The sequence below is a fragment of the Myiozetetes cayanensis genome, unplaced genomic scaffold, assembly GCF_022539395.1.
Source record: "Myiozetetes cayanensis isolate MyiCay16 unplaced genomic scaffold, myiCay2020 scf16, whole genome shotgun sequence".
In the NCBI taxonomy this organism is placed as follows: Eukaryota; Metazoa; Chordata; class Aves; order Passeriformes; family Tyrannidae; genus Myiozetetes; species Myiozetetes cayanensis.
The window spans coordinates 11,588,711-11,610,693 of record NW_026087270.1 but is presented as its reverse complement, the minus strand read 5'-3'; the positions used below and the strand labels follow the sequence as shown (position 1 = coordinate 11,610,693).

The 21,983-nt window shown below is 51.3% G+C and overlaps 1 protein-coding gene across 1 annotated transcript in view; it reads right to left on the bottom strand.

The window, feature by feature from the left end:
- Positions 1-3,799: 3,799 nt before the first annotated feature.
- Positions 3,800-21,983, bottom strand: part of SLC7A5 (solute carrier family 7 member 5) — a 38,896-nt gene continuing 20,712 nt past the window's right edge. Inside the window, exons 3-10 of the mRNA XM_050311718.1 lie at positions 17,768-17,873; positions 17,054-17,098; positions 15,458-15,581; positions 14,093-14,196; positions 13,383-13,479; positions 12,769-12,918; positions 11,685-11,862; positions 3,800-9,925 (exon numbers count right to left, since the gene is read on the bottom strand). Coding sequence (XP_050167675.1) covers positions 9,870-9,925; positions 11,685-11,862; positions 12,769-12,918; positions 13,383-13,479; positions 14,093-14,196; positions 15,458-15,581; positions 17,054-17,098; positions 17,768-17,873 — 860 coding nt within the window. The 3' untranslated portion in view covers positions 3,800-9,869. The remainder of the gene's footprint in view (positions 9,926-11,684; positions 11,863-12,768; positions 12,919-13,382; positions 13,480-14,092; positions 14,197-15,457; positions 15,582-17,053; positions 17,099-17,767; positions 17,874-21,983) is intronic.

The window sequence follows — 21,983 nt, the reverse complement described above, 5'->3', positions numbered from 1 at the left end:
TTCCGTTGTCTCAGGCACTGTCCCTCACTCAGTGCCCTGCCAGCTCCTTCCCATTCTGGTTCTTTCCTGGCCAACACTTCTCCATGGGCACACGTGGGTAATTGGATTGTGCTGAAAGCACTTTCAGCTCACTGAATCCAGGGACAGGCACTCCAAGGCACGGACTGAACAGGACTAAGGCAACAGGTACATTTTGTGCTCCAGCAAACCTTGACTGGAAGCTGATTTTTGGGGCCAGGGTGTTGGCAGAGCTCTCCATGTGAACACGATGTGTCCTGCACGGTGGCCCCAGAAGGACCCATCAGTTAAATTATCAAAGAGGCTCAGGCAAGAGGAATTGTCATTTCTCGCTTCCCTGCTCTCTCGTTCGATGTAGGGACCCAAATGTGGATTTAGCTTTCATGTTGTGCAGCTTGGATGAAGACCAGGGGGATTTCCAGCACTTATTGCCCGACCTGATTGAGACAGGGCTTTAATCTGTTCTTGGCAGATGAGCAGGACTGTGCACAAATGGGGAAACTGAGGCACAGCCAGGCACAATCCAGGTCTTCCCTGCCCACACCTCCATCTCCTGTGCCATCCACCCCCAACCTGAGCAAGGGCAGTCCAAGACAGGCAGGCAATTTGCATATTCAGTAATTATGCCAGGGGAAAAAAAACTTATAGTTATCTGTATAAAATTCCTCTGACATATTTCAAGGTCTGGAATCAGGGGGTTGGAGACATTCTTTTATTAAAGATCTCCAACACCCACTTTTCCACAAATCCTGTGCCACTGAACTCTGATACCTAAAAAAGGTCTCCAGCAAAATCAGCACGTGCTGAAGGGACACCTTTATTTCATGGCTTTTGCACAATAGGTTAAATATTAGCAACTCCTTTAAAACATGATTAAAAAAAAAACCTTCCAGGCAAAACTTCCATTGCCTCCATATTTAGGGAGCAATTTTGTTGGGTGCATCAATTCCCCTTTTATCCAATTTTCCTCATACCTGTATCTTGTTCTCACTGAATTAATTTCTCTGCCCCGGAGGATCCCTTTATTAGTTCCATCCACGATTCCTTGTCAGCTCCTTGCTTTGATTTAGATGTGCACCCTTGAAGCTGTTCCCAGCCTGTGTCACACCCCTTAGTGGCTTCTTCCCAACCCAAACATATTCAGTGCCTTTCATCTTCCACACAAATCTTCAAACAAACAACAGTTTTATGGCTTTTTGCTGGGGTGCCTCCAGTTCTCAGGGCCATTTCCACCTGCTGCTCCGAGGGCTCTCCCTTCCTTGGTGACAGCTCCCATCCTGCTCTCCGTGTCACTCCCTCACAGCTGATCCTGGGTTTGGGGGGAAAAACGTCATGTTTTGGGTTTGAGGGTGGAAGACTCAGTCTTGCTGCCTGTGTGTCTTCCAGAGGGCTGTTTTCTCTCTCCCATCACCTCCAGCTGTCAGGACAAAGCCCAGCAGCCACAAGGCCGGAGCTGAGGCCGTGTCTGGACAGCGCTGGGTCACGTGTGGCTCCCATGCCATGAGTTCTTCCTGGGCAAATCCCACCACGAGGATTCCTCTGCCACCCTTGGCACCATTGAAGAATCAGTGTTCATTCTCTGGGATGAGTTTGCCCAGAGAAGGTGCAGCTGCACCATCCCTGGAAGTGTTCCAGGCCAGGTTGGATGGGGCTTGGAGCAACCTGGTCTAGTTGGAACTAGATGAGCTTTAAGGTCACTTCCAACCCAAAGCATTCCATGATTCCATGATTCTGTGCAGGCACAGCTGCCACAGTGGCACCAAGGAAAGGTCAACTGTGGGGCAGCCATGGCCAAAGGACCACGTCTCCAGCAGCCAACAACAGTGACCTTCAGGGAAAGCTCATATGAAACATGAGGTCTGATCCCTGCCCAGGTTTTCCCTGGACTCACAGACTGTTCCTTGAGGCTGCACCAGGGCTCCTGCAGTCAATAACAAACCCTTTCATCTGGGCTTTTTGAACTTTAGTGCTCACATAAAAGTGGTCTCAGCAACATCCCCTGACACCGAGCGCATGATTAACGAGGCTGGGAGCAAACAACACTTCCTGCCTTTGTCTGGCTGTCCGAGGCCTCTCCCGCTTCCCACCCACAGCCCAGGCCTGGAGGGGTGGCTGGACCAGCCCAGTGCTCAGGCAGGAGCATGGAGCAGCATTACTGGGAATTTTCTTTTTCATTCTCACTCCCTTTTTGTTTCATGAGCCTGACAATACCCATTCCCCAGCCTTTGCCACCCTGCCTGTCTCCTTTTCCAGATCCTGTGTGCTGGACTGGCCTGAGCCTGGAGAAGATCCACAGGCAAAGCTCTGCAGACACCTCCCTCCATTAGTAACTACTTTTACTTGTTCCCTCTCTCCCAAACGATTTTTACCAATATAATTCCCCTTTTCAAACCCCATGGGAAGCTCAGTGAGTCCTGAGCCTGCTGAAAAGCCAAGGATGGAGATACTGGGAGCTCAGTGGTCTGCTGAAGATGGACCTCCCTGTAGGAAAGCTGTGTGTCTTCCCCCCAGGATGCTCCTCTCCATGTCTCTGCTCATTGTATTCCCCACTACAACCTGTTGGAAGCCCTCTGGCTGCTCCTGGAGTACCAGCACCATGTTTTCCACCTTCCACCCCCAGGGCATCGCAGTGTTGGGCAGTGGCTGCACACACCTGCTGGAAGCTCCAGATGTGCTCTGGAAGGCCTCAGGACCCTACAGCTGGAGCTTTGCTCCCAACCACCACGCTTCCTCTGGCAGCAGTTCCTTGGGCTTGCTCCCTGGGAAGCAATGCTCCAGCACGGGAATTTTTCCAAATGAGCCTGTAGCAAACATGGATGTTTGATGAGTAACTCATTTCATCTCTGTGCTACTGCCCTATCTGCCTGGTAAAGTGCTTTTCCCTCCATGGCCCCGCCAGGCATCCCAGGGTGTCCTGGCCCTGCTCCTCCATGTGCCATGTCCCACTGCTGAGTGTCCTGCTGACTTGTCTTACTGAGGTTTTATATTTAATTTGCCAGAGTTTATTCTCTCCCCTGGTTTCCTTCTTTGGCCACAACTGTCACTTTTGGAATGGTATCTTTTAAATCACTGATGGACAGGCTATTCCACGCTGGCTTGTGGAGATGTTTTTCTTAGATTACTTTAATTCCTTCACTAAGAGCCTCTAATCCCATCTGGGAGAGCCCCTGGAAGGGCCTCTGGGAGAGCCCTGTCACACACAGGGTTCTTGTAACTCCATTCTCATTTCCTCATCTCCACCTTCCTCCTTTTATAAATAAATATTTAGTTAAATGCTACTGTGGTCCCAGGGTTTGGTTTTATGAGGTGGTTGGGCTTGAGCAGATTCTCTCTTCCAGTGTTACTTCCCAAAACAGCCACAACACTCGGGAGTAAATCAAGAATTGCCTTTTTCTCATGAATTCTCTCCTTGTTCAAGACATTGGTTGACTGTGGCACCTAAATTCAGTATGAAATTTGTGTGTAACATCTACTCAGCCCATTTGGGCATCACTTGAGATCCACCCTGGGACCTGGGACCTCCATCCTCTGCTCCCACCTCATGCCCAAAGCCCCACCCCCTTTCCCACTCCCTTGGTTTTAACACAGGCAAAAACAGAGAAGTTCTCTGGAATTTCCAAAAGGAGGATGGTGATGGAGGCCTGGATGATGCCATGCTCCTAAATCCATCTGCAAGAGGAACACCTGGAAACCCAGGGCTCAGGTGCTGAGGAATGTGGGATAAACAAGGCCACCTCACGTAAAAGAAAAGGTTTAGAGGCAAAGACCAGCAACAAGAGAGTTGTAATTCAGCTTTCTTTGTTAAAAAAACAAAACAAAACAACCCAAAACATAGAACAACCCAAACATTCAACAGATTTGTTAAACCACAGACATAAAAGAATCAAGAAATACTACAAAAAATACATTGCAAGAGACATCTTGTTTTACAAGGCCATTGGATTCAGGAACTACTGGCTGACCAGTGGAATAGCTGTGTTGCCAGGAACACAAACATTGGGAATAAACAGCGCTTACTGGAGAAGTATTAAGACTAAAAGATATTTACCCCTTAAAATAAATAGAATTGTCATCTACAGCAACATTTAAATTAGTAAAATAGTTTTTTTTTAAAGCAACCAAATATAACAAAATTGTCAATCAGATCTAGGTTTTCTTGTGTTTGTGTTAAGCTCTCGAGTGTTTGTGTGTGTGTTTAAAATAAAAAAACCAACAACAAAAGTACAAAGAAAAATATCTCTGAAAAGTCAGATTCTGCACCAGGGGTGAATGTCACCCTTTGTTCTGTGGGTCAGGGCGAGGTCTGGGAGCCACTCTGAATCCTCCCTTTGGAAGGGTTTAGGTGGGACACAGATCTCTCCCTGTCCCCTGAACAAGGAAGGATGTTTTTCCCTCCGTGTGACATCAATCCCAGCGCAGGAGCTGCAGCCCCACATCCTGCTGGATGTGGGAGATCCCCTGGGCTGAGCTGGACGTCACCCCCCGGGAATAACTCAGGTATAGCTATAAAGTCTCTTTTAGGCAGTTTAGAAATTAATTCAGTGTTTAAAAAAATACTTTTATTTCTCTCATTAACACTTCAACAGCTGGAGGAAGCAACACCCCTTCTCATGTGAGGGACGGGGAGGGGGCAAAGCAAAGAGATAATCCTCTGGATTTCGGATCCTTAGGGATGGCCGACCCCGAGCCACGTTTCCTACCACCACATCTCGTGTATCATCTGCACCAAACTGGGAGCTCCCGGTGCCACCAAGCCCAGCATCATCACACACACCCCCACCCAGCTCCCAGGTCCAGTTTGGAGTGTGAAAACTGGGAAGAAACTCCTCAAGTACAGGCAAACCCAGCATAATCCTGGAATTCCTCAAGAAGCCACCCGAACTGGAACCCCCCCGAGCATCCCTCAATGCTGAGGTCTCCTGGGATGCCCTGGCATGGAGGAAGGAGCAGATTCCCATCGCTGCAGGGATCTCCCTGGTTGGCAGCCAAGCCCTGGCTCAGGCTGTGCCGGCCCATCCCTCAGCCAGAGATGTTCCAGGGCTGGCACAAGGCGACCATTCAGCGTGGGGGCTGTGCCGGGGTCGTGGCACAGACCTCGTGGCACAGCCCCGGCACCAGCCCCGGGGGAACCCGAGCCATCTGCCCACTGGGCTGCCCTTTCCCAAGCTCCGGGAGGGAGCTTCATTCCAGCCCTTTCCCAATCACCCTCCCTCCCCTTGGATTCGTTAGCGATGGAGTTGCACAACGGGGGGATGGAAAAGCTGCCATCCCACAGGAACACCCTGACCAGCCAGAGTGTTGTGTAATGACAACATTTGGCAGTTTCCTTATTTTTTTTTTTTTTTTTGATTTTTATTTTATATTAAAGCCCAAGGACACTGTCACCTCGGCTGAAGGCACGGGTACCTTCCCAGACTGACTGGAAACATTCCCTGGGATTCCCCACAGCCAGACTGGGACTCTGCCACTCTGAACATCTCTCCATGGCTGAGAAGTCACAGCTACAGGGAAAAGCTCTGTTCCAACACCACTTCTCCTTGAGGGCTCCGCTCCCACTCAGACCCACCATGGAGGAACCCCTGGAAGAGCCCAATGCCTGAGCCACCCACTGGGACACGCCTCGGAGGGCAACAAAGCCACTCCTCAGGAGTTTCAATCCAGTTGAAGGGTCTTTAAAGTTTGTTCAACTGTGCCAGAGTCCCTTTGAACTCCGGAGCCACAGAGGGAGCCGCTGAAAACAAAAGCGTTGTTTACCAGAACGTGGTGTCTGAGGTGGAAAATACTGCAAATTCTGCAGGAAGCTGGGAAAAAAAGAATCATAAAAAAAATCCACCCAGGATGACATAAATTCCCCAGATTTTGGAGCATTTTGCAGGGCTGAGCAGGGCTGGGTCCCCTCCTGGTCGGAAGCAGGTCTCTCATTTAGAAAGAGGAACCCAACGGGCACGGAAGTGCCTGGCCATCAGCTCCTGCTCTGTTTAGCAATCCCTGCAGGATGCTATTCTGTGAACACCCAAAACAACTGCCTGCCTGGGAGGCTAAATCCTTAAAAACAAGTTAAGGGCAATAACTGAAGGTGGGGGTTGGTACAAGGACCACGGGGTCACTGCAGAGCAGCCACGGCCCCACGGTCGGACTCAATGATCTTAAAGGTCTTTTCCAACCGGAATGATTCCCTGATTCCATGGACACAATGGCTCCAGCTGTACTTGCAGGACACTCATATGAAATAGGTTCACGTGGAACCTCGTCCAGGTCCCTGTGGTTGCAGCGCCCTTTGTGGGAAGGGTTTATCTCCCTCAGTGCATCGCAGCCGTGACTGATCACGGGCTCCAAAGAGAAGCCAACAGAGAAACAACACAAATATCCCACATCCAGTGCTGGGAAGGACAAGGAATTTTCTGTGAAGTCTCTGTTGCTCCCCTCGCCCTCCCTGACACATTTCATTCCACGTTTGAGGAAAACAAGCAGCAAGAAGGCCTTTCACAAGGATGAGTTTTCCCCTTTCCATACCAAAATCCAGCTGACCAGGGCAAGTCGAGGGCAGCAGATACTGTTGATGCTGATCTAAGGGACAGGCTGCCACTCTGGACAGCAGATGCTGTTGGAAGCAGTTTCTCCCATTGGAGAATCTACTTTACTGTGTTTTCTTTAGCAAAGGAAATTCAGTTTTATCCCTTCGCTCATTTATCTCCCAAACCTCCAGGAGAAAATAACCCAACCTCTTCCAGCCATGTCACCAAGCTCTGGTGGAGGGGAACTCTGGGGGTCAATGAATCCAGAAAGAAAGAAATCAGGTATTTTAAACTTTGAGATGTGACCTGTGGCTGGGCAAATTCAATGTTTTTTTGTCATTTTGTGCTGGTACCTGGTTCAGTTTTTCCTAAACCTCTATTGCCAAGGAGATGCTGGCAAGATCACTGTGAGCATATGGATCAATGCCAGAGCCTGCAGGTTAGTACATGAGAAAGATCTTCAGCAGCAAGGGAAAAATAATGAAAATTCATAAAAAGCAAAGCAAGCAAGTCAAGGAATCCATTAAGATCAGGTAATCAATAAAAAAATATTTCTTAGTGTGATGTTTCCTCTTTAAAACCAGCGTGAAACGTTCACCAGGAGGACATAGTGTAGTGATGGTCATCACTGCTCAAAGATGTGTCCAAACTGAGCACCCCCCACCTTTGGGAGGTTTGGACCCATTTCTGAGCTCTGTGGATGGGACCTTGGTGCCAATTGACATTGGGTTGAGGTGGCTGAGAGTTCAAATCCCTTTGCTTTGCATCCCAAGTGACTCTGCTGGGGATTCATCACCGGGAGCCCCTACACTGAACCCAGGCCCTGCAGGAGCTGCCCCGACACCACCACAGATGAAAATGTGCAGAGCAAGTGGGAGGTGACAGGCTGAGGTCCTCTCTCCATGAAACAGGTCCAGCAGGAGCAGTGACCTCCCACCACCACCACCCTATCAAAACATCTCAGCCTTCAGCTGAAAGAGATGCCAAAAAAGTTCGGGTTTTACGCTTCACCACCTTATTTATGCAAACACCTCCCCATACGCACCGGATCCGAGGTGCTCCAGTTCATTGCACGTAGGTCCCTGCACAGCCAGGCACTGGCCAAAGACTTTGGGTTCTGCCCTGGAGATCCACACAAACCAGCTGCAGGTTTGTCTCTCCAGGAGAGCTCAGCACCTCACGCAGGTGAAGCAGCACCTGAGCTTGTCTGGGGATCTCCACACTGTCACCTGAGCTGGTTTGGGGATCTCCACACTGAGCTGCCATGGAATAAACAACCTGCCAGCCAAGGTTCTCCATGTGCTGATTGTCTCACCTATTCCTGCTGCACTCGAAGCAAGAGCTGGTTGGCAAAGCGACAGCACAGAGCTCACGGCCACGGCCACACACCTGGACAGGAGCTGCACCTGCCCTGACACCCCCAGCACTAAAGAGCTTCAAAGGACGAAGTGTGAGCGAGTACCATGGTGTCCTTAATGCCTCTCCATCCCAAATAACCCCACGCTATCAAGGAGAATCCAGCAGAAAGCTCTCGGAGGATCCCAACGGCCGAGTTTATAAAAACACTGAGGAGAAAAAGTAGTTCAACGAGCCACTTGCACAAAGCACGAGCACAAAGATCTGCAACAGAGAGCGAAGCAGCTCAGCTGTGGGGAGATGCTTTTGAATTCCAACTGATACCAAAGAGCAGAGGCACAATGAGCAAAGTGTTCAAGAACTGCAGCTTTGCTGAAAAGGCGACGCTTTTGAGCAAATAAAGCAACGTGTTCCTAAGAGGACAGCTGGATTACTCGGGAACTAGAGGGATTTTGGGTGTGCCCAGGGGATGGGATTGCACCACCCACGACAGCCAAAGAGGATTTCACATGCGGATCGGGGTTTGTGCTCAAGGATCACTCCCGGAATGGGAGGGTGGTGGAAGGATCTCGCCAAGCCAAACCTGATGCACAAAGGAGGCCCAGGCCCCAGGCCAGGCTCCTCGGAGCAAAACACACCATCTCCCATCATTACTCCAAGAGAGGCCCTGGCACAGGCTGTCCAGGGAAGCTGTGGCTGCCTCATCCCTGGAAATGTCCAAGGCCAGGTTGGACAGGGCTTGGAGCAATCTGGGACAGTGGAAGGTGTCCCTGCCCATGGCAGGAAGTGGAACAAGATGAGCTTTAAGGTCCCTCCCAACCCAAACCACCCCATGATCTACAGCAGCCCGAGGTGAAAGCCAAGCTCCAGCCACCTGCCCTTTCTACACCCCAGACCCAGTTGGTCCCATCTCTGGCACGTTCCAGAAGAGACATAGTGTGACAAGGGCACAGCACCAGGAAACGCACGGACAGACCCCAGGGAACGTGCCAAGGGCACCCCACCCTTTATTTCTCCTTGCAGATGGTTCAGGGGCAAACACAGACCACACCAAGGGCAATGAGCAGGGCCATGTGGAGAGAACAGTGTTGCTCATCCCATGCTGGATGAAAGCCTGTCCACAGAAAAGCATGGAATGAGCAAGCCAAGGACTTGGCCTTCTGCTGATTGCAGTTCCCTGGGTTTATCTGGAGGAACTCCACCCTCAGGTCTGCACCTGCACCTGCTCCTTCACAGGGCCATGGGATGGGCATTCTGGTGAAGAGCATCCTGGAGAACTGGCTCAACAGCAGGGGATTGATCTGGGAGTTAAAACCCAGGTGCTGGCAGGGGAGTGCTCTGTCAGGAACACGGTGACAGGCAGGCAAGGCCTCCCCATGTCGTTTCTCTGACACTAATTCTGCTCTGCCTTGTCTCACCTCAGCCACTGCCAGTGGACAGAGCCCAAAGTGTCCAGCAGCAATTTTTGGTGTGAGTTAGTGTGTGTGTGAGCCAACACCAGCCAACCTTTGCTTCCCAACCATCCCCCTTGGCCAGGAAAGGCAGGTGGGGCAGGCTCAGGAACCCCCCGGCTCTGTGACAGCCCCAGGCACGTTTGAACAGCCAAACCAGGTTCCTGAGCAGATCCATCCTCGTCTGGGGCATCCCAGCCCCGAACCAGATGAGCCCACCCAGAACCAAGTACAGCCCTCGGTGTCACACACACAGATGCTGATGGGACAGGCAGGACCCCTTTGGAATTGCCCTCTGGAATTCCTGCTCCTGGCTCGTGTCCGTACCAAGAACTCATTGCAGGGTCGCCCATGTGCCAGGGGAAGGTGGGGCTGCAGGAGACAAGGCAGAGCTGGGATGTGGTGTCAGCAGGAAGCAGCTCCCGCGGGGCTCCAGGGCCTGGGATCTGGGGGCGAGGGAGCAGATTCTTGTGTCGTCCTAAAATAAAATTGTGCGTTTCCTCGAGCTGAATGTCTCTGCTTTTCCTGCCTAGGATTCCTGAGGAACCACTTCCATCAGCTTCTGGCACAGGACTGTCGCGGAGACTGGGGAGGAAAGCAAAGGAAAGGTCAGGGATCACAGGCAGGGGCCCAACATAAATCTTGGTCTGGGCTCAGGAGAGAAGGGCTGACCGGTTTGCCTTCCAATTTAAGGCTTGAAATAACCCACGGGATACTCCCTACTCGTTCCCAGAATTCCAACGTGTAACAGTGGGAGCTCTGCTCTTGCAGCAGGGATGCTCCAGGAGAGGCTCTGGGATTCTGGACACCACTTTCTACTTGCACAGCGACAGGGTAGCTCATTTTGGATGCCGTAAGTGTGAGCAGCCAAAACTGAGTCAGGAATGGGTATGGAAAATCCAAGGTGAAGTTTTTACTTCCTATTTTGTACTCTATGTGAGCCCACGGCCACTTGGAAGGACAAACCCACCTAAACCCACAGGGCAGAGGCCACTGCCTGACCCAGGGCAGGTGGGAGCAAAGGGACCATTTCAGGTGCAGGTTTGCCCAGGAAAAGGTGTTAAACTGAAGAAACTTTATTTTTCCACCCATTAGTGTTGGTGGCCAACATCCAAACACTTCTCTGCTCCCTGCTGCTCTTGTGGTTGGAGATCACAACATACTCCTGCCTGGTAAAACTAAACACAACCAGGTCAGACATCAAATCAGTTGGAGGTGCTCAAATTATCTGCAATGCATCAATAAATACAGGTTTAAAGGTCATATGTTTCTAACTGGATGTTTGCAGGATTATCGTTCTCTGTTCCCAGAGAATTTGCAGGATTATCAGTTCTCTGTTCCCAGAATATTTTCTATATTCTCCTTACAAGCCTTTGGTGGAGAAAAACAATGAATATGGTAATTTGCCACCCAGGCACTGCAAAAATGGTTTTTCCAGGAACTGAGCCTAATACTCAGGATAAAAAGTGAGTGTGGGAGAGGGAAACAGAAACAGGAGAAAAAAAGAGTAAGGAGTGCTGAGCACTGCTCTGAAAGCCTTTTTCTTCCTCATAAAACACCCAGCTAAGGCTGGGCACTTCTCCTTGTCTGCTTTTCTAGGTCAGCCCGTTGTAGGAGAGCCGGGAGGCAGCTGGTGGAGTTCAGTTACTTGGACAACATGGATTGACTTTCTGGATTCAGTTGTTCAGGCAGAGGTTCCATGCGCCAGGCACAGCCTCTCCATCCCTAAACACACCGTGGGGCAGCGTCAGCTGTTGGAAAACCTTAGAGCAGATACCTTAAAAATAAACTTCTTAAGAGAACACATCCAGGAGATTTCCCCTCCCTCTGCTCTGCTGCCATGGTGTGATGCCAAGGAAAGCTGTGCCCGAATCTGAAACGTTAGCACTGGCTAAACCGTGGAATGGGATTAATTGTGAATTTTCAGCAGTCAAATAGAGGCCAACTGTGCTCCATTCCTCTCTTCCCCTTCTTACACCCCTGTAAAGGGATTCTCTGCTGAGCAAAGCCTTGGCCCTGGGCTTTTCCAGGAGGAGGAGCAACGTGCTCAGGGAATTATGTTCTGATGAGTAAAAACAACCTGTTTTCCAAGATAAAAAAACCCCAGCAGATAGTATTTGTCCCAAACTTTGCAATTATTGCAAGTCAGGGTGCATTCTGGGTGCTTGATAGACATGGTAATCATCAGGTTAAAATTGTCATCATTAAAGAATGGATCAGAGCCAAGACTTTGGAACCTCCTCCACAGGAAGGAGAGCCAGTGCTCCCAGCTGTAGGATGCAACTGGGAAACTGTTCTTTTTGGAGCAAGAGCTGCACCCTTGCTCCTCCCTGGGGGTACTTACAGATGCCTTGGAGAACCCACTTGGGCTTGTTCTGCCACCAGACCCCGAAGAAGTAAAAAGGGATCCCACTGAAGATGATGGCAAAGCCGATGGCACATTCCTTCGGCGTCATCCAGAAGGAAACAGCGATGAGGAACAGGCAGGCCAGGATGAAGAAAATGGGCAGGCAGATGTTCACCTGAGCAGGGACCAAGGAACAGGTCAGGAGATGTGTCAGGGCAACAGGGCACACTTTCCAGGGAAGTTTATCCAGCTGTACAGCCCAGGGAGGGACAGAGTTCATGTTCCACCATGGCCAGGAGCCAGAAGCCTTTCTCAGCACCTCTTTGGATCCCAATTCCATACTTCCATGATGCCTTATACAAAGCACCTGTACCAACACACCCAACTTCAGCAGCAGCCACAGCACAAGCCATGTTATCCTCAGGGCTGTTCCTCAGGGGACTCTGAGCAGGGCACCCACTAAGAAACCCAAAACCACTAAGGAAACACCCCACAGAGAGTCACTTTGGGAAAGCACCAGCACAGGCCTGGGGGTTTGTCTCTCTCTGGGTGTTGTTGCCTGGCAGAGACACGACTGTGCTCAGGGATGAGTGGGAAACATGCCCTGAGGGCCATCAGACACACCGGGATGACACGATCTTGGCCTCCTCCCAGATGGGCCACGGAGCTGCCAAGCTGGCCAAGGACACAGGGAACAAAGCTCCCAGTGCAGGGGCTGCTTCAGCAGAGAACTATTTTAGGTGAATTCCCTGATGGTACAGAGTGTTTCACTGAGAGCCACAGGCTGGGCTGTGTCCTGGGGAGCGGATCAGTCACGGAGAGCTTCCTGCTGTGTTATCCACCACAACATCCCGTGCTCCCGACACCCAGAGCTCCTTCACTCTGTTGTCCCCACGACCATAGCAGCTCTTCATCCTCCTGCACCAACTCCCATTCAGCAGCAGGAACATCTCCATTAGCTACAACCCCACCTCTCCCTGCAATGCCAGTCCCTCTCCCACCCAGGAGCAGCAGCTGAGCCTTCCCTGGGGATAGGAAGGGACTTGGGGAGGACCCACCTCCCATTTCCCACCCTTCTCACCTTGATGGGCCTCTCCAGCTCTGGCTTCTTGTAACGAAGCCACATCATCCCAATGATGGCCAGAGCCACACACAGCCAGTTAAAGAAGCTGAAGAAGTTGATGACTGAGAAGATGTCGTTGGAGAAGGCATAGAGCAGGGTCATGACACACTGAGGAGGGAAAAAGCCATTAGCAAAGGGAGGAGGCAAAACCACCTATGGTACAACACTAAACACGGGGATTTTGGAAGAACTGCCTGCCAGGAAAAGGATCCTGGTCATCAATTTTTACTTCTTTAAGCTATTTTTCAATTGGTGCCTGGAATGATTGCATAGAATCATGGAATGCTTTGGGCTGGAAGGACCTTAAAGGACCTCATCTTGTTCCACCTCCTGCCATGGGCAGGGACACCTTCCAGCAGACCAGGTTGTTCCAAGCCCCATCCAACCTGGCCTTGGACACTTCCAGGGGTGGGGAGAATTCAAACCAGAAGTGGACTATGAGGATATGATGAGGTCATTCTCCTGTAGGTGAATGCAGGAATGGCTGTGACTGGAGGTGGCAGCCCCACCTCCAACCCCTCTGATGGGATCCCACCCCACCCCTTCCTGCCCAGCCCAGCCCTGGGTGTTACCGTGAACACGAGGGATGGCAAAGGAGTGAGGAGCCTGGGGTGGATCATGGACAGGATGGAAGGCAGGTGTCCCTCTCGGGATCCCACGAAGAACAGCCTGGAAGGGGACACAGAGCAGTTACCCCCTGCAACCCAGCTGGGGTTTGTCTGCAGCACAAACAGGGACAGACAGCCCGAGCTCAGCCCAGACTGAGGCAGCAGGACTGAAATGCCAATCCCTGACTTAGAAGGGAGGCTGGAGATGGACAAAGAATGCAGGAAAAATGTATTTATCTCCATTCCAGAGACAGCCATTAAGTGACTGTCCTAAGACAACCCAGGAGATGTGTCAGAGCCAGAACCATCTCAGTCCCTGTCCTGACCCGTCCTTTCTCCCCTTCCTGAAGGGATTCTCAGCCCTGAAGTTTCACAACTTTCTGCTTTTCATTAAAGCCACTTTCCCATCATCACCGAGCCTGTGTCTGTTTCTGGTTTATTGACTTCAACAGCACTTTGCCTGAGGAACAGAAGATTAAGACCACTGGAAGGTTTCCTTTAATCTGGATATGGTTTTAAAGGCTGACTTTTTTTTCCCCTGCATTCCCCACATGGCCTCCAGACCCTTCAGACTTTGTGTCTGCCCACAGCCACTCTCTGGGGGACGACTCTAAAAGAAGAGGAACTAAGCACAGCTTGTAAACAAACCCCACAGGATTGAGCAACAAACCTACCGGGAAGAAGTGAAGAGAGATCCATTGACCGACCCAAAACACGACAGGCCAACAAAGACAGGGATGATCCAGGACATGACACCAAGGTGGTAGTTCCCAAAATCCTAAATGGGGGGACAACAAGGGACATTTCATAACCCAGAACGTCCAAAAGAACTCACAGCTGCCTACAAAGGCTTCATCTTTGCAGAAATCTGAGCAAAGCACACAGCTCTGTGCTGAAGCTGTTGCAGAGTTTTCCATGTTGCCATTTGCTGCCCCTCTTTCCTGAAAAAGCATATTGTGGAACTGCTAAACTAAAGCAGCAGCCAGCCCTTCCCTCGGGGTCAGGACACAACATTTATCAGAACAGCCATCGGGAAGTTCAAGATCAAACGGAAACTGAGGAGCCTCAAACGCGGAGCTGCTGCCAAGTGCTGAGTCAGGACCTGGGACACAGCCCTGGGGACATGGAGTGTCCCGGGGCTGCAGTGTTTTGTCACAGAGTGACCCTGGGCTGCTCCACTGTGGTTTTACTCCAATTTATATTGATTTGCAGCCTTTGCTGTGATATTGATTTCCAGCCTTGCAAAGGCTCATGGCTGCAGCAATGGACACAATTACAACAACATCTCTGGAAGTGTCCAAGGCCAGGCTGGATGGGGTTTGGAGCAATGTGGTCTAGTGGAAGGTGTCCCTGCCCATGGCAGGGAGTTAGAACATGATGATTTTTTAGACCCCTTCCAGCTCAAACCCTTTATGATTCAATCCAACACAGGCTGCACCCCCAAAAACTCAACACCACATCACCGTGGGCTGGAGCAGGGGCTTGGTGCCAACCCACAGGATGGAGCACTGTCACCTGAGTGGCCCAGACCAGCTCATCCTGGGCTGGGAGATTCCCTTTGAAGCCCTGAACAATCCTGGTCATACTGTTTGCAAAGTCTGCTCCTTCCTGAAGCAACCAATATTTCTGACCGCCGTGACATTTTAATTAATAGAAGTATTATTTATCTCACTTAATTAAAACAAGGAAGATCCAGAGAGACAACGATCTAGTTCAGTATTGACTGAATGACCTTTCCCCATAAATATTATGCTCTGGTAACTGATGAGAAGTCACAAGGCCAGCAGGCACCTTCCCTATTTGGGAACTAAGAGCAGCACTATCTGCTGCCCACCCTCGCTGTCTGCCTTGAATCCCGCTCGGTATCACGCTGCTCTCCCCTGCTCCCATCACAGCTGCTCTTTATCTCCTGTTAAACATCAGGTTTTTTTGTAAGGAGCCATGACCAGCCTGGAACAAAGCAGGAGATGTGAGCAGAGACTGCAAGTGTGATTTAACCTGCCCTGGAAAACAGTCCCGTCGGAGCAGCCCCATCTTACCACGGCCACGGCCTCGGACGTCAGCATCTCATTCGTGGACAGCGTGGTGAAATAGGCCAAGTTGGTCAGCACATAGACCAGAGTGACCACGGGCAGGGAGATGATGATGGCCAGGGGCAGGTTCCTAGGGAAAAACATACATTGTCATGGAGAAGTTCAGAGGAGGGAGCTGCTGATCCCAGGGATCGCCGCCCTCCTGTGCTCGCTCAAGGTTTGTCTGAGCCCTTCTGCTCTTTGGCTTCTCAGAGTGTCAGGTCTCCCAGCCACGATCTGCTCCCAGGGCAGAGGAGATGCCCACATGGGAACGAGCTGCCCAGGGAAATGGTGGAATCCCTGGAGGTGTTCAAGAAACATGTGGATGTGGCACTTGAGGACATGGTTTAGTGGTCCTGCACTGACGCCTGGACTTGGTGATCTTAAAGGTCTTTTCCAACCTTAACAACTCCACGATGCTCTGAACAGCCTGATGGAGAGTGAAGGGTGATGGTAAAAGGGACTTTTTCCATGGAGAGGCTCTGGCTGACTGAGCAGCAATCCAAGATCACTGCAATGGCAATTAATTAAAAACACCCAGTGGCATTAGCACGTGGATTCTCTCCTGGGCAAAGGAGATTCACTTGTTGCTGCTGGGTTTCTTGTGGGAGATGGGAAGCTCAGGGACCCAGCGGGCAGTTTTTAGCCTCTAACTCTGTGCAGATGGATGGGCTGAGGAAACTCGAGGAAAATGAGTCCAGACACAGCCTGAGCGGGTCTGTAACCAGGCTGTGTCGGTACAAATTTGCCTTTCCAAGCAGTTTAACTTCATTTGCGAATGGAAACTGAAAAAGAAAACCCTGCTTGGTGCCACGTCTAATTGGTCCAGCAGAGCTCAAAGCCACAGGAGGAGAGTCAAATCCCATGACTGCATTCAGCAGACACGCAAAGAATTGCAAAATGCAACCCCCCTTTTTCTAACTGTTTCTGAAGGAAAGGGAGTATCGAATCCTCCCCAGCACAAACGAATCACCCCCAGGGTCAGCCAGGAACGGGCTCTCTGCACAAGTGACCCTGAGACCTGGATCCCAGTGGCTCACAGGGACCATCCCACGAGCAAGAGGGATTTCTCAGCATTGTCCTGCTTTGCTGTGGCCCGTCCTGAGCTCGCCAGGCCCCCGAGTAACCCCGAAAGGCACGAGCGGCGCAGGAAGCAGCTGTTGCTCAACAGGATGGGAAGAGCACGGGACAAACACATGGACAGCAGCACAAACCCTCTGCTGGGAGTTTATACAAGGCACTAATAAAGCCCTGAGCGCTTCTCCCTCGCCCATAACTCACTGAGGTGTCACGCCAAGGAAGCGGGGCTTTCCAGCAGCACTGATATTAGTGGGACAGGAAAGCAGCGTAAACAACAGCCCTTCTCCTACAGAGATTATTATTCCGCTTCCCTGATTCCAGGGAGGAAAAAGGCCATTAATTTATCTTGTTTTCTATTTCCCCAGATGAAGACCTTGGCTTCTGGGCTGATCAGCAACCCCTGTTACACACACACACGAGGAAGAGGCTTCCCCAAAATACAGGTCCTGCTCCCAAGGATGTCATCCCAAGACACACACCTACCTGTAGGGATTTATCATCTCTTCTGTCACAAAATTCAAGTAATTCCTGGAATTTAAAAAGAACAGGGGTTCATTCTGGTTAGTCCATGGAACATATAAAGCCCTGCAGTTTAACTCATGTGCACGGGGATTTCAGGAGGGGCACAGAGATGCCTGTGGGAACACTTGAGCATGGCTGGTGCCTAATTCCAAGACCTACAGTACCAAACCTGCAAGGAGCAAGCCAGGGAGAGCTGAGAGCCTCTTCCAGTGCCTAAAGGGGCTCCAAGAGGACTGGAGAGGGACTTTGGATAAGGGCCTGGAGGGACAGGACAAGGGGGAAGGGCTTCTCACTGACAGAGGGCAGGGTTAGATGGGATATTGGGAGGAAATCCTTTCCTGTGAGGGTGGGGAGGCCCTGGCACAGGTTGCCCAGAGAAGCTGTGGCTGCCCCATCCCTGGAAGTGTCCAAGGCCAGGTTGGACAGGGCTTGGAGCAGCCTGGGGTAGTGGAAGGTGTCCCTGCCCATGGCAGGGGGATGGAACAAGATGATCTTTAAGGTCCTTCCAACCCAAACCATTCCATGATTCCATGATAAGGAGGCTGCAACTGGCCTGTTTCTACAGCAGATTGAGCAGCTCCTCGTGCTTGCAGGTGCTCAAAGGAGCCCTCCAGGAGCTTCAGTTTGGTGTTGGGATTCAGTTCCCAAAAAAAAGAGAGAGAGGGAGCATCTTACCATCCTCCATAGGCAAAGAGGCCACTGTACAAAGCCAACACGATGTTCCCAACATCGACATTTGTGCCCTCGAAGGAGTGCTCAGGAGTCAGGTTTGACACATCACCTGCAGGACACAGGAGAGGATCAGTGATGGGCTGCGTACCCTGAGAGCCTCTGTGGGGGTTGAAACAGAGAAACCTGGAGGGAAAAGCTGCTCTTAGGATTAATGATCTTAATTTCAGGTTATGCTGAGAGCACAGGCACATCTTCCTGCTGGGCTGATTCCTCCAGTCTTACAGTGCTTAATTCATCTGCATTGATAACAAGCCCCAGAATTATGTGTCCCAAGCAACTGGTCACGAGTGACTCCTCCAAACTTTCTCACACTGCAACGTGCCATCTCTGAGGTGATCTCCCAGACACCTTCTCCCCCGTGAAGAAAACGTTCTGGGGACCTTCCTGCTGGAAGATGCTTTGCAAACAGATATTGTCCCGTTGTCCTCTCGACTGAAGGCTGCTGGCGTTCGATAAAGCCCCAGGATTTCCTCCACTTCCACCAGCCACCCAATAAAGCAGAAACCCAGGATTTCCTCCGGTCCCACCAGCCACCTGACAAAGCAGAGGGCTGTGGCAATCCCTTTGATTGGGGGAAGTCAGGTTCTTTGGGACTTGGATATCAGAAGTCACCTTCTTTAGGGCCCCACGATGAAAAGTTCCTGTTATGGATCTGCCTTTGAAAGGAACAGCCAGAAATAGGCACCTCGATTGTCCCTCTGCTCCCAACTGCCCCGGAGCAGCCCCGGCTTTATTTATTTTGCTTTCAAATGCTCTGCAGTTGTTTTGTTCCCTGCCTTTTGATGTGGGGCCTGGGTGTAGAGCTGGGATGGTAAAGCCACATTCCCATTCCCAGACCTGCCACTCCCCTCGGTGCGGAGGGAAGAGGGAGCGTGGTGGGATCCAGGGGCACCTTTGCATCCAGGAGCCCTGTGGAAGCCCATGTGATTCCTCTTAGGGCACAGATCATTACTAATCACCCCAGCAACTGCATCACATGGCTGTCAGCAGGGCCTGGAGCTTAACCCTTCATGTCTCAGCACAAGGAAACCCAGGATGTGCTGCTGGGAAAAGCAAGGGATGCTCAAACACCAGGCACTTTCCCTCTGGATGGCCTCTCTTCAGATCTTTCCCTCCCCTACGCCACCAAAAGCCACTGCTGCAGGGGCTGGGTGACAAACCTGGATGCACAGACACTGTAACACCTCCCACTCATCTTTCCAGTGCTGGGAAAGAGGGATTTTTCCTGACAGCACCATCAGTCTGAGATGCATCTGTCACTCATGAGACTGCTCCAAACCTGTGCCAGAGACACAGTGATCTGTGTGATCAGCTGATCTCTCTCCCTGACCCTTCAGTTCCATCCCATCCTTTCCACCCTGGGCATTGCTCCCTTCCCTCCTTTTTCCCTCCTGCTCCTGCTGAATCCTAACCAGGCAAACAGATATTCCCTATCATGGTGTGCAAATGCTCTCTGCTCACCAAGCTGCCCAGGAAACCAGCACCCTCTGCCTTTTCCCTGGCAGAAGCTGTGCCATTTGCAAGGGGATGCTGTGGGTATGAGCTGTAGGAGAGCCAGGACCGCAGGAGCAGCTCATCCACCATCTGGGAATCCATCAGGAGTGGGAAACCCAGTGCAGGGATGTCCAGCAGGTGTGCAAGGCTCTGCTTGTCCAGATCCCAGTTCCAATTCCTGTTCTTCACTGGAGTCACTTCATCCCTCTCTCCCAGCATGTCCTTGCAGCAGGAAGGTCTGTTCTGCATCTACTTTGGGATGTGCTGGATGTGTTTACTGGAGCCAGTGAACCTCCTGAGCAAAAGGCACCAATCCTTTTTAAAAACACATCCAAGTGTAACAGCAAAGCCAGGAAATTCAGAGACTGATCTAATGCTGAGTTTAACCTTAATTCTTGGCTTACAGGTTCAGCCATAGAATCCTAATTTAGCACAAATGAATAAAGGGCTGAGCAGGAGGGGGGTGCAGGGTATCACATTCTGCTCAGTCCCTTGGGCTCAGCTTTCCTGAGCTCATTTGCTGCCCTTCCTGAATAATTACCAGTCTAGTTCTTTCCAGGTCTTTTGTTATGGGAATAAGATACACTTTTTGTTAACAGTGCCTGTAATTAGCTACTGGAACAGCACATGGATGGACTAGGAGAGCAGGAGGCTCTCCTGACATTTCAAACACCCTCGGGATGTCTCTTCTCAAAGGTTCTCAGGCTCTGCACCAGGATCAATGGATCATCACCTTCACCACACCAGGAGGATGCTCCAATCCATGAGCAGCGGGGCACAAGAAACACCACAAGGATCACTCCATTTCTTGCCCACAGTTGGTCACCAGCTCCCCCTGAAACCCCTTTCTGTTTGTCACAGAACCCTCTGAGGTTCCTTTTCCTGAGGCAGCTGCAGGTTTCACTTGGTGCCTCCCCAACCCTCACACAAACCACGGTCCTGGTGCTGCCAAGAAAGGGCTGAGCTGCTGCCCTGGCCCAGCTGGATGGGAGGGGAGGAGAGGGGAGCATTGGTGGTCCCTGCCCAAAACCACATTCCTGGACTGAGGATGTGCCACCCACTTGGCAACCACAGGCATCCTCAGCCTCTGGGTAAGGGAGGGTCCAAGGCCACACCCCATCCCTGGAAGTGTCCAAGGCCAGGATGGATGGGGCTTGGAGCAACCTGGGATAGTGGAAGGTGCCCTTGCCCATGGCAGGGGGTGAAATGGGATGAGCTTTAAGGTCCCTCCCCACCTAAACCCATCTGGGCTTCCATGACTCCAGCAAAGGCAGCAGGACCGTCTGGAGCAGAGCTGAAGCACAGGAATGAAATCAAAGGCTGTAATTTCATTCCCTGAGGGTGGGTTAGGGTGATGGAGGGAGGGAGGGATGGGTGGGACATAACTAATTACTCACACACCTCTCCTTGCACCCAACCCATCCCTTTGAGGCATCGGAATGTCGCTGCCGGCAAAGGAGGGGCAAGTCAGCGCAGGGGCAGCCAGGAGAGGGGACAAGGAAGGAAGCAAGGAAAGAAGGAAAGGGGCTTTTTGATCCTCCTCAGCATGTGAGGAGCCAACACCTCAATGCCCTCTCCCATCCTCACCCACAGAGAGTTGTAGCTCCCCAAAAACTTGCAGAGAGCTACTAAATTTCACATTTCTGTGCCCTCACGGTAAAATGGATTCAGCAACGTGTCAGGACACGACTGAACAACCAGAGGAATCAAGATCTATCTCAAGTTGTGCCAGGGGAGCTTTAGGTTGTGTATTAGGAAAAAATTCTTCACCAAAAGGGTTGTCCAGCCCTGGTACAGCTGCCCAGGGCTGGACAACCTGGGTGGGCTCCCCATCCCTGAAGGGATTTAAAAGCTGTGTGGATGTGGCACTTGGGGACAGGGGTTAGTGGTGGCCTTGGCAGTGCTGGGGGATGGTTCGTCTCCACGGTCTTAAAGGTCTTTTCCAATATAAATGATTCTGTGATTCTTCCTGCTCCAAGGGGCCAGGCTTTCATCCTCCAGGGCCCACGTGATGCTCTTTTGCTTTTTCCATGTTTTATCACCTCCTGGTTGCAGGAGAGGAGCCTGGGCTGCTTAACAAACACCAGTCCATGGAGTCCAACCCCTGCAATGAGCAGCGACATCTTCAACCAGATCAGGGGGCTCAAAGCCCCATCCAACCTGACCCTGAGTGTTTTCAGGGATGGGGCATCCACCACCTCTCTGGGCAAGCTGTGCCAGTGTCTCTCCACCCTCATCATAAGAAAATTCTTTCTTTATATAATCTAAACCTGTTCTCTTGCAGTTGAAAACCATTGCCCCTCATCCTATTGCAACAGGCACTGCCAAAAGAATCACAAAATCATTTAGGTTGCAAAAGACCTCCAAGATCATTGAGTCCAACCTTTGATCAAACACCACCTTGTCAACTAGACAAGGGTGTACTGGAGGGAGGAGGGACATGTGCTGGACCATCTACAAATGGCCCACAAAACTTCCCAAAAACAGCCGCTCAGCATCCTTCAAGCCTCGACGTGCAATTCCAGCCTCCAGGCTTTTGGAGGCTTCAGCTGCAGACTTTGGATCAAATCAAGGGTTACAAATCTGCAGGTGAGGCTGCCAAGCACGGCCTCAACTCCCCCAGGGGAGCCCGAGGCCTGTAAGGGAGCACATCCCTGGCACCCCC